This window comes from Gavialis gangeticus, unplaced genomic scaffold (genome assembly GCF_001723915.1).
Source record: "Gavialis gangeticus isolate Ggan-Ray unplaced genomic scaffold, GavGan_comp1, whole genome shotgun sequence".
Lineage (NCBI taxonomy): Eukaryota > Metazoa > Chordata > Crocodylia > Gavialidae > Gavialis > Gavialis gangeticus.
The window spans coordinates 4,969,925-4,982,889 of NW_017728980.1; the positions used below are offsets into that span (position 1 = coordinate 4,969,925).

The following is a 12,965-nucleotide window of genomic DNA, read 5'->3' on the forward strand; positions in this document are numbered from 1 at the left end:
TGGGGGGGGGGGTTGAAATTCCCAGCATGGACATGCTGCTGGGGCACAGGCTCTTCAGGGGTGGGGGGCAATTTCAGCACCCCTCTTAACTTGGCGCCTGAAGCAGGTGCCTCTCTTGCCAATCCCTAGTTACACTAGGGATGGGACATAGTGGTGCCCTCCAATCTAATGCCTATGTAATTCTACAGGGAATAGTAACATCGGCATTACTAGACATTCGCTTGGACCTAAACGGACATTGTGGTGGGATCTTGTTCAAAATTAGGGGTGCTGAGCATCTCCAAAGACCTGACTTCATGTTGATTTAGCCTGACCAGGAGGAAGGATGTAAGCTATATGCTTTTTAATAGCCAACATTTATAAAAAAAAAATTAAGACAGCCACTTACGACAAAATAAAACTGCCTTAGGGAAACAAAATGGAAAAAATAGAAGGAATAAGATAACAGAAGTTATTAAAGAAATAAGTGTTGGAAATACCACCCCAGGCACAGAAGTGGCAGTTCTGTCATCAACTCGAAACTAAAAAAATATAATTTCAATTTTGGAGAAGCAGGTTCACTATTAACATTACCCAGATTTCCTAATTCATTGTTTTAACTAAGGGCCTGACAGCATTTTAATTGCAATGCAAATGTCTAAGTGTATAAGATGAAGATAAGAATGTGATCTGAATGTTAACTATAAGGGCTAATGAGTTTTACCTCATGCCGGCAGTAAACTGAATGCCACTCCACTGACGTCAGTAGTGTTATACCGATGCAAAAGTGATCCGAGATCAGAATCAGTCTTGTGTGTCATTAAGTAGCTGAGAAATGAGTTAGGAAGATGCAAGTTATTTGATACACCTGTCTTAATATAAATGCTAATGTGTACTGAATATTTAACAGAACTGGCACAGCCTCACCTGAGGAATCCTAGGAGCAACGAAACTACTGTGACATCAAGGACAAGAAAGGGGATGCAAGCTGCTACTGCAACTCTAGGAAAAAGTCCCCTGCTCCAAGTACAGGCTCCATCACCTGGTAGTTGATACAAAATGCATGTCTGAACTTTCACATGAAAATTCAGGATACCTACTTCATATTTTCAGTGAAAAGCTTCGTTCTTCAGTCTGATGCAATAAGATGGTTGAAAATGATGTCCTTGGGATTAGGTAACATACTCAAATCTAGGAGGACTCACTAAGTTGAACAAAGGATGTGACTGTTTGCATCAGGTTTACTGAGCTGGCAGCCAAGCAAAACTCAGGTGAATAACAGGCAAAGGCACACTCCAGACATGAAAAACAGAATAGCCGTTCCTAAGTTTTGAAGCAATCGGCAGTCCGACCCGTGTCAATTCTTATGTCACCTCAAACCAAATAATTTCTGCTCATTTCTCTCTCCACAGTACGCGGATACTTCAATGCAGTGCACATATACGTAAAGCACAATCTGCCATACGGGGAAATAAACTGCTGCTGCAAAACATGGCTTCCCAAAAGGATGTTAACAGCTGGATGCGAGACATTAATGCAGCCTTATAAAAGGGTGATGAAAATTTATCAACCTAGACACAAAACAGTTTCTATTACCCTTTTACATGACGATAAACATGACTCATCTATCAAATAAAAAACTATTGCCTATGTAGGCCTTGACATAACCAACACCATTAGCTGAATATGGGGCAAGCACACAGCAGCTTGCAGGGGGTGACCTGTTTAGCTGACCTACATAAATGACCTACTTGGCCATAAGAATGACATTCCCAGCAATAAGAAAGTTGAGAGACAGATTGTGGGCAACAAAGCAACGGGGATAGTTGCTATGAAGGGGTGATTGGTGGGAGTCGGTGACACAGCCTGTGGGAGCTTGTCAATCATATGGGGGAAAAAAATGTTGTAAGGACCTATAAATAGCCAAAGAAGCAGCTGAACATTTGGCAAGCCAGAGAAGCAAACAACACCCACCTGCTGTGATTGTGGCCCCTGGTGCTGTGACAATGCCTGGCCAGCCACGTCCTCACTTGGTTTGGAAGGCCTACGTAAGGATACCTTTATAGACAGGCTGGAGTTTTGTGCTGGTATTGCATAAGTGTTTAATACATTTCAGATCTGAGACCGGAATAGTGTCACCGATCAGGTTATTCTGTCCATGCCTCCCCTTCATCAAATTAAGTACAACATCTAATGGGGTAAGTAGACCTTTGCAAAGTTGCCTTACCAGCAAGACTGGCTCAAGACAGGAAAGCTCTGGGAATTGTATCTACTATTGCATCTATCAGAAATTGCGGAAGACAGCTGACACCCTTCCAGTGCTCAACAGAATTTAAAAAAAAGAAAGTTAGCCAAGGTTTGTAATTCTCATTTGGTCTCACAGGTTCATAGACCACAACTGCTTTGGCTCACTACTGAAATTGAGTCTGGACAACACTGCTCAATTAAAACTTTGTGCTGGAAACTTTGAGACGGCAAGCAACAAAAACAATACATTTGCAAATATTTTGTCAATAAAAATACCAAGTTGGGTTCAGTTTGATTCAGAGGGTAACCTTACTTACGAGTCATTAATAATGAGGTACCCACCGGGTATTTATAGATATCCTTTCACAAAAATTGAAAATTTTTCAGGATTTATCACAAATGTGTATTTGCCTTCACATTCCCACTGCAAAGTAACTCAGCCTTATGTTTAAAAATTTGGTCACCCAGTGTTATGTCAATGAGATGACAACACACATGGTATAAATAAAAAACAAATAATACATTGAAGCAAACAATCCAGGACTACCCGCAACTCTGAAATGTCAACCAATCTGGCCAATATTTTCAACCCCTGGTATTGGGAGGAAGCTGGAATTCGCTCACAAACAAAAAGTCTAAGAGGACCTGAATTTGTATTAAATATTTTCATAATTAACCGTCCTACCAATAAGTAAATTTATGCTAGAAAGGAATCAAACTAGGTTTTGAGATGGGTTTATCTGTACGACAGGTTAAATATACTTAAAACTTGATAACTATCAAAGCTACCATGACTGTGACTGACACCTTTTCCATTACAGTTACAAGCCTGAATGGATCCAGAGATTCAGAAGGGGAGATTTTGTGAAAATATGTCACTGAGGACAATTCAACATATTCCTTGAAAACATGTGTGTAGTCACGGACTGCTTGGATTTCTATCAGCTCCACATTCATTTTAAATTAATCTAGGGGAGAGGTGGAGGGAAGGTGTTTGCTTTAGTTAACTGGTGAAGATAGCAGCTTCAATACTCTGCAACAGGCTTCAAGACTATGCCATACCCTACGCCGGCCAAAGAACAACCGCCCCAATGTCAGCACCCGCAGATGTAATTTCTTTGTATTTTATATAAATGTTGATTACTAGAGAGATAATATTAGGGAATATCTGCAAGTAAAATGGAGGCTGGGCAGTAACCAAGATGAGAATTCAAAGGTATCAAGCTGGAACAAGAACAGTTTTTATCTACTGTTAATCAATAATAAAGGGGGAAAAAAACCCACAACCAAACAAAGAAGGTTAACAGACTCGCCTCACTTCCCACAGGTGGAAGTTTTCAGTTACAGGTCTGCATTCCTGAGAAACGCCTACAGGTTACAAATATGTGGTGCAACCAGTGATTTACACCAACTACCAGGTCTAAGATGCCAGGAACCACTGGGCTAGCACCACCCTCTGAGGATACGAGCATACTGAACAAGACGGATTACAACAGACACTGTTCTCATGCAGACAATATTTATTATGTGCCCGTGCAGCTGCTGTTTGGGCAAGAATGACCGGAAAAGGACAGAAATAATGCAGGGTGGCTGGAAATATGGGGCCTAAGGGATAGAGCAACGCAAGCAAATAAGCAAGACCCCTAGGGAACCTAAAATACCTTTTTTTGCTTTAAGATAAATTTTAGAACAAAATATGATCCTATCACATAAATCTGCATGGTCCTTCTGATTAAGCAGATGCAGCCTGTTTCCTATCTGTAAAATGGGCATATTACCCAACTGTGAGGAGTTCATTAGCTGTACACCTTCAGAGGATTCTGGAAAGAACAAACAGCACCAAACCTTAGGGCTGTGCGAAGCTTTGGTCGCCGATTTGATTCGGCAGAGATTCAGCCCAATGCAGCGGCCAAATCTCCAGACCGAATCAGGAGACCCTTTAATCTCTCCGAATCAATTCGAAGCGATTAGGAAAGATTCGATGATTTAGACACAGCTTTAAATGTTTTTTCTACATACCTCAAGGTACCAGGTGGCTCGTGAACAATGAGATGGTGGGGCGGATGGAGCGTCCCACGGGAGTGTGGGGGTGTCCCCAGCACGCTTGGCAGTGGACCCAGAAGTGGACCAGAAGCCCTTACGGTCCACTGGGGAGAGTGTGGGGGGACTTAGCTCCCCGCTTGATGACTGGTGCCTCCTGGGTCTGGGAGGGCACCCAGGGTACCCCCACAGCTGATCACCAAGCTGAGGAAGCTGCAGGGGGCCCCCCTGTGCGCTGAGCACGTGGGGGACCCCCCCACACACACTCCTGCAGGACACTCCATCCACCCCCACATCGCAGCGTTCACAAGCTGTGCCTGGTACCTCAAGGCACGTAGCAAAAACTTTTAAAGCTGTGTCTATGTCCAAATCACTGATTCTCTGAATCAGCATCGAATCTTCAGATTCGGCCAAATCAAATTGGGACAGTGATGCGAATCAACAAATCAAATCACTGTCCCTGATTCGGGACAAATCCAAATCGAATACAGCCATTTCGCACACCTCTACCAAACATGCTCTCATTTAAACACCGCTCCATATCAAAATCACCTTTCGTGCTTTAATAATCGCTATGGGTTCTCATTCCAACTGTTCTGGAATATCTGATTTTGAAGCCAAAATATCTTGCTTGGGTTTGCAGTCTGTCGAATTTTTGTGCAGCTTTATGAGAAACACTATTTCACTTCAGCCATGGTTCAACATGGCTTGTTCGCTCTATGAAAATAAGTGATGTTGAAAAGCATGCTTCCTCACTCTAGGGCACAGTACCAATCTAGACCGTCCTACATCCTTGCTTTAAAGGTCACTTGGCAAGGTGCTGCTGTAGAAAACAGTTGCATATGACAGGGTTACAACTTATGGATGGAGAAGTCTCATTGTTCCTCAGCTCACCTGCTGGGATTTTGATGACCTTATCCTGCAACAAAAAGAGCAAGAAAACCTCCAAATCTAGGGCTTGGCAGAATTTTTAAGATTGGTACACTGGATCTATACTCACTTCCTTTGTCGTTGGCCTGAAACATGTAGTGCATATCCAGCTGCAGGCCCACCACAAAGGAAACTAAAACTGCCAGTGCGCAATTATCAATGGAAATACGCATCCCTCTTTTTAAGTGTATTAAGGTACGTTACATCAGGAATACAATGGAAGGGTATTATACGAACACTAGCCAATTGCCTGTCACGAATGACTGAACATTTCAGGGAGATCTTACATGTTCCCCACCACTCACCCTTTGGCCGGCCATGTACACCAGGGAGGGCAATTATTTTGGGTGGAGGGCCACTTACCAAGTTTTGGCAAGCTGTCGAAGGCCTCATGGGTAGCCCCACCCCCTAGTCTCCATCTTGGGACCAGACATCCCATTCCCTAACCCCTGCAAAGGGGTTGTGCCATCTTGGAACCAGCAAAATACCAAATTACATTCTAAAAAGGAAACATCTACAGCATTCATTAATCTGATTTCAAAAAATATTGTTGTCCCAATTTACATGTGTTTGTGCACTGTAGGTAGAGGTGATTGCACAATAGCTTAAAATGAAGTTTTACTCTTGTATGTTGTGGGGGTGGGTATAGGTTGGGGGGCCTGTGGGTGTGTGGGGTGAGGGAGCATGTGGGTGTGTGTGGATATGTGGGGTGTGCATGGGTATGGGGTTTGTGGGGGCTTGTGTGTATGGCAGTGCAAGGGGTGTGTGGGTGCATGTGTATGGTAGGGAGTCCATGTGAGACTCATCCTATGAATGCACACACCCCCACACACACACTGCCCCAGCTGCACGCACACACACACACACACACACACACACACCCACCCACCCTGGAGGGATGTGGGCAGTGGAGTCCCCCCCAGGGCTTGGTCCTGGGGCCTGTACTGCTCAACATCTTTATGAGCAATCTGGATGTGGGTGTGGAAAGCACGCTGTCCAAATTCGCTGATGACACCAAGATGTGGGATGAGGTGGGCACGCTGGAGGAGACGGACAGAATCCAGCTAGATCTAGACAGGTAGGAGAGGTGGGCGGATGAGAATATGATGGAATTCAGTGCAGACAAGTGCAAGGTGCTGCATCTAGGGAGAAGGAACCAGCAACACACCTATAAGCTGGGGAACACCCTTCTTGTCAACACAGTGGCAGAAAGGGATCTTAGAGTCACTGTTGACTCCAGGATGAACATGAGCCGCCAATGCGAGGAAGTGGTCAGTAAGTCTAACCACACCTTGTCATGCATGTACAGATATATCACAAGCAGGTCCAGGGAGGTGATCCTTCCCTGCTATGCAGCGTTAGTCAGGCCACAGTTGGAGTACTGTGTTCAGTTCTGGGTGTAGCACTTCAAGAGGGATGTGGTTAGCATTGAGAGGGTCCAGAGGAGGGCCACTTGCATGGTCAAGGGGCAGTGGGTCAGGCCGTACGTAGAGAGGCTAAAGGGCCTGAATCTATTCAGCCTCCACAAAAGAAGGCTCAGAGGGGGCCTGGTGACCATTTACAAACTCACCGGCAGGGACGAGTGCTAACTGGGGGAGGCTCTGTTCCCCCGGGCACCACCATGGGTTACTAGGAATAACAGCCACAAATTGTTAGAGACAATGTTCAGGCTGGACATCAGGAGATATTACTTTACAGTTAGGGCTGCCAGGCTCTGGCATGGACTCCCAAGGGAGGTGGTGCTCTCTCCTACTTTGGGGGTCTTCAAGAGGAGGCTGAACAGATATTTGGCTGGAGCGTTATGACCCTGCACTCGTTCCTGCCCAGGGCAGGGGGTCAGACCTGATGATCTGTTTAGGTCCCTTCCAACCCTAAGCACTATGAAGCTATGAAACCCACCTCCACCCACTCTACCCGTGACTGCACAACCACACCCACCCACGATGGGCCCCCAGTTGACCCCCAGCATTACAGGCAGACAGACAGAAGTACTAAGCCTGTTATTATATTAGAATGATAACTGTCCCTGAAACACTGGAAGCACCAATGACACAATACATACAATAGCACAGGAAGGGTTAAAGCACTTCTAAACATGCCTTATATTTTGGAGTATAAGGCAGCACCTTATGTGTTTAATCCTTCTTCCCATTCCCTAGATAGCACAGCATGCTCTCAGCAGGCTAACTGGACATTACTGCTAATACAGCTTCTAGCACCAGACATCAGAACTACTAGTGGCACCTATACACATGCTCCGACGCGTTCTGATTAGAACGCGTTGGAGCAGACCCGATTAATCAAATCTGCTGCAGGCCTCATGTATTCAGCATCCCTGCACTTCAATATGTCACCAGGGGCACTTTAATTAAAGCTTGTCGAGTGAGCTTTAGTTAAAATGCTCCCACTGCCATTTTGAAATACAGGATGCTGAATACACGAGCCACTGTAGGCATTTTAATTAGAGTGGTGCCCTCTAATTAAAACACCCCTTCCCAGACTATTAGCGTCTAATGCTATTAGTGCTTTAAGAGTGAAGGGCATGTGAAAGGAAGGAAAAGAAAGAGAATGAGAAAGAATTTATCTTGCTATCTCCAAGCTACCAGTTCAGCGTCCTCCAGAAAAGCAAGTCCAGTGTCAGGGTTGAGTCAGAATCACCCAACCAAAAGGAAGGAAACAACTGTGGGGTTAGTTTACTGTTTACGATGGTTGGGGAGGAAGGGTGGGGTTGCTATGAGAAATGCAACCTGAGCTTTGTAAATCCAAAGTAAAAACAATTAAACCAAAACTATTTCCTGGTGATCACAAGTCAAGAGGAAAGCAGACTTTGATCTAATCTTAGGACAAAAAATCCTAACTTACAAGAACAGCAGGACCATGGAACAAACTGCTTCAGGAACCTGAGAAATCTCCTACACAGGAGGTTTTCGAGAATAGACTGTGCAGGCATCTATCCACGACGGTTTAGAAATAGCAAGTCTCCATCTGTGCAGGGGGTTGGAAGAGAGGCCCTTGAGGTCCCTCCAACCCTATGAAACATCACAAGTTCATATAGAAAACGTAATGTGAAGTAGTAGTATATCTGTCAACCAGCCCTACACTACAAACAGAGAAGGCAACACTGCTGGAAGACAAGATCATTTAACAAGACCACCTAGTAAGAAAGCTCTCAGTTTTCTCACAGAATAATGACCCAGTGTTAAAAGCACAGCAGCCCCAGCTCCCCTTGGCACTGTGTGGAGCTGCAGGTGTTCAGCTCACTTAAAGAAAAAAAATAGGCCACAACTGCCAAAGGACCTGACCCAGTGCCCACTTTCTATTGACTTTATTCAGCCTGGGAACAGGTCCTTGGTAGTGCCTTTTCTACGGATCTGTTCATTCTGAAGTTCAACTCGGAGAGTGGATGTTTTCTTCCTATAGACATAACTAAAACATCTTGCTAATCTTCTTTGTACAAATCCAGTTTGCTGCAAAGAGCGTGTTTTTACCAGTTCTCCTCATGCTCAGGATATTTGCTGAAAAATAGGTTAATGCAGATGAGAACCGTTCTGACGTTATGCAGCACTTAACTGATTACTAGGCCTGCTTTGGGGCACACATTAATAGGACCAGAGCACCATGCATGTGCTCTCTCTCTCTCACTTGTAGGCTTCCAGAAGAAGGAAAGCATCTTTCAGTCTCAAGCCTCCTGTATGATTTCAAATCTAGGAACATAACTCACAGACTGACTAGAAAATAAAAGAATAAAGGGGTGGATCATTGTAAAAGTGAGCGAGGCAGAAAAGAAAGCACATATAAAATGAAGCCAAGTTTTACCATTGCACTGAGGGTCTCTTCCCAATCTGGTCTCTCACGAGGATGAATGCTCCTCTGAAGCTCTGGCACAAAGTCATCTTCTTCTGCGTGTACAGAGGACTTCATCGTTCTAGGGAGGAGAAAGAGACACGTTTGTCACTGGATTACAATTTCAAGTAAATCTTAGGGATACCTACCCTTGGGGTTTTATTTCTAACACATGTTTGCATATCAAAATACAAATGCTTTTAGATACTTGGTAATTTTGCAATTTTCTCTTGGGTCTCCTTCTTCCCGAAACTTAACAGAAATTCAAGAACATAAAACTTAGTAGAACAATTCACATTCCCTACCTGATTTCAGTTATTGGTTTTATTCACTTTGAGCCCCCATTGTAATCATGGAGCCTTTGAAAGTGGTAAAAAAAAGTGAACATGCTTATATGAAAACTTAAAATCCAACACACTCAATAGATTCAACGGACTGGCCAGGCAAACAATGGCTGCGTACACACATTCAAATAATCTGGGAAAACTCTCCCAGCTTTGTTTTCCTGGTAGAAGAAACTTACCCAGAGCCACGTGTACAGACATTTGAACACTTAAGCCCTGAAAAGTGGAGAGCTTGGGGGCTGACACCATGCGGCTGGTGGAGGCCTATGCACACATCTCAAGAGTGCTCTGCAGGCTCCTTTAGTCCGCTTGGCAACATATGATAGCAGTGCATAGAGCTGTTCCCGTTGACTGACTCAGACTCTCCATGGTCAGTCTGGGTTTCCCTGCAGCACAGGGTAGGGATTGCCAAGGGGGTGTATTCTGCTCCCTCCTGGGGCAGCAAAATCCAGCCAGCAGCACGCTGTCTCCTGGGTGAGAGGGAGGGAAGGGCTGATGCTGGAGGACTATGTTCTTTTCCGAGAGAAGCCACAGCATGTCCAGATATTCACTCTCCCAGGAGAAACTCTCTTGGGAGTAATTTAACACTGATTGTCCCCAAATTATTTTTCTCCTGAAGCTAACATTTTTACTCTGGGGGGAAAAAAACCTAAACATCTGTACACCTGTTGTTTCTCCTAAGAGAAACTGAATGCCTGTATGAAGCTACTGTTCAGTCTCTATTTGCTGTCCCATTATTACCTTAAATGCCCAAGGAAAAAAGAAAGGAAGAGAAAGGCATGGGAGGTAGGGGTGAGGTGTTAAGGAAGTGGCCCATGTAACTTGCTAGGACTAGACATCCCTGGCCCACTGTCAGAGCCAATAGCTCTTTTCTTCCCCGTGCTCTGTGTGGCGTCAGTGCTCTTCACTCCCACTGATTTCACTATGATTTGGCATGATTTCAGCACCTAGTGCTATCAGGGCAAAAATATCCTCAGAAAAGGATATTTTTCAAGTACAGTAAAAGTTCTGTTATCCAGCATTTCCCGGGAATGGGGGGATGCCGGTTAAAGAAATATTCAGGTTAATCAAATGTGCACTGTCGGGTGCATCAGTGTGCTGGGGGACACGGAGGGGGGCCCTGCGCAGGCTGCTTTGCCCTGGGCCGTGGGCCGAAGAAGTGGCAAAGAAAAACTCTGCTCGCAGCGGTGAAACCCGGAAGTGGTACTTCCAATTTTGTTTTTGCCACGTCCCTTGGATGCCGGTTAATAGAGTTTTCCAGCTAATAAAGTTCTCATTAACACAGCTTTTGCTGTACCCTGCCCTGTGTATTTTTAAGACTGGACAAAGATTCAGGTATTAGGGTCTCAAACTTTTTTTTAAACATTACTTACAAAAGGCGTCTCAATTCACCCTAAAGGCATCATCACTGTTATAACTGGAAAGCTATTAAACATCACTTCCACAGGCCATTAGAACATGCCTCTGCAAAGGGATTGAGGCACAGATTTAAAGCACCAAATCCTGCTGAGTATCTAGAACAATCCATCCTGATTTGATTAACATGCACAATTCAAAGCAGGTTTTTATTAATAGGCTGACATATATTTATTTATTTAGACAAATCATTTGATTAATCAGCATTACATACACATGAACCCAAAGGAAGGCTGGCTGAACTAAATGTTAGCTATGCTGATTAATCATATGGTTTGACTAAAGAAATAAATATTGAAAGCCTTTTAAATAACACTGCTGTGCACTCTGCATTTCTTTAAAACAAAAGTTTAGACTAGATGCCACAGAACAAATATTAACTAAGAAATGCTATTTTCTAACCATTTTTGATCTGTATTGACAACCAACACTACTTATTAGCATTTTATCATAAAAACCTGAGCTATAAAATTCTTATAACTATCCCCAAAGTTTATGAAATATTTCAGTTTATTCAGCAATAAGCTCGCAGTGCAGATCAACTGAACAGATATTGCAAATAATTACAACTTTAGGAAGTAAAATGTATTAAATCAATAGGCTGATGTGCAAAAATTGAAACGATCTTATAGTAGCTATAGCCTTGATAATGTGCAATATTTCTTGTTTCATTTAAAAATAAGCCTACTGCACAGTAGTTTTACTTAAATGCACAGGACAGCCACTCCTGTCCTTCAACTCTGCACCAGGCAAAGAGGGTGTAAAGCATCACCATTTGAACTGTAAACATCTTGCACGGTTGAAAATTGCCAGATAACGGAGCCCCAGGGATATGAAAAACAAAGATGTGACAGAGTAACTCGTCTATGAGGTTCAAATGTGTGTAAAGATAATAAACATATTTTACAAAACAGTAAAATTAGATAGACTGGAGACCAAATGGCTTCTTGAACACAAGAAATGTGTGCAGTTTACTTACAGAGGTGCATCAAACTAAGAGGCTAGTATTGGCTCCATTAGCCTAGGAAACCTAGAATAGCAATCAGTCATTTGCCCCTTAGCCCCACACCTGGCATCAATAATAGACATCACAGTTTGGCTTTCTCCTTCAGAGTTGGCCAATTCGATGCAGCATTGATAAGCAATAAGTCAATAATTGAACTGTGCAACTAATCTTTGGAAAATAATTGCCACAATTATCTGCGGGATATTATCTTCTCTCCTCCTCATACCACCAGCCCCAATTTTATAAGGAGAAAAAAAAAATCTCTTGCTTTATAAGCAAGGCAACATAAAAAGGTATTCTGGAGGGCAAAACATCTCAGGAGCTGCCTAACCGCCACACTCAAGAAGACCCACAAATTGTTTCATGACCTTAACTGTCAGAAGCGGAGTCGGGGAAGAATCCAAAAGAGCCAGAAACCCTGGCCTTAAATCAGATCCACCGAATGAGCAAGATCCAAAACCTGTACATGCAGTTTGCAGTTGGGGCACAGAATCTCATTCTCCTTCCTTGTACACAAGACATAAGCATACAAATAATGCTCCTAGTAACAGGATGACTGTTTTCTAGTCCGATTTGACTTCATTTTTATCTAAGCCTCACAATCATATTTTGTTTAATTAGCCAGGGCTTCAGAAAATGTACCCGTCTCTTAGCCCTTAATGTTGAAGTCACATTGCCCTACACTACCTTTGTAAAGTGGTTCTATCCCAACTGCATGACACAAACAACAAAAATTAAAACCAGACCACCCGTCAGTATGCAAGACAAACCATGCTCACAAAGTGTAAGCCCGCACCTAGTCTACAGCTTGACGGTCAGCATCGTGGCCTTCCTGATTTGTACAGTCTGATTCAGAAGGCAAGAGTAATATGCCATATGAGATGGGTGACTGTACTTCTATACCGCAAATACAGTTAAAAAAAAACCCACATCATTTTAAACTTGAAAATTGGGTGTGCTGTTAGTGTTCCCATCTCATGCAATTTTAATCATAAATCTCAAGACTTGGTGTTTTTTGTATACCCCACGCTCCTGGAATTCTGTGCTGCTCTATGAGAACCGCGGCCTTCCGCTGAAAGCAAAAGTACATTTCTAGCTTTATAGTCGTGGAGAAAAGGCTTAAAAAGCCATGGCCCCAAGCTCAAAAAAAAAAAAAAAAA

General features: G+C 43.5%; 1 protein-coding gene across 4 annotated transcripts in view; it reads right to left on the reverse strand.

The window, feature by feature from the left end:
* Positions 1-12,965, reverse strand: part of ARHGAP32 (Rho GTPase activating protein 32) — a 597,177-nt gene that overhangs the window by 346,806 nt on the left and 237,406 nt on the right. For all 4 annotated transcript variants that reach the window (XM_019509213.1, XM_019509206.1, XM_019509198.1 and 1 more), the window contains one exon: positions 9,013-9,121. In XM_019509213.1, coding sequence (XP_019364758.1) covers positions 9,013-9,117 — 105 coding nt within the window. In that variant the 5' untranslated portion in view covers positions 9,118-9,121. The remainder of the gene's footprint in view (positions 1-9,012; positions 9,122-12,965) is intronic.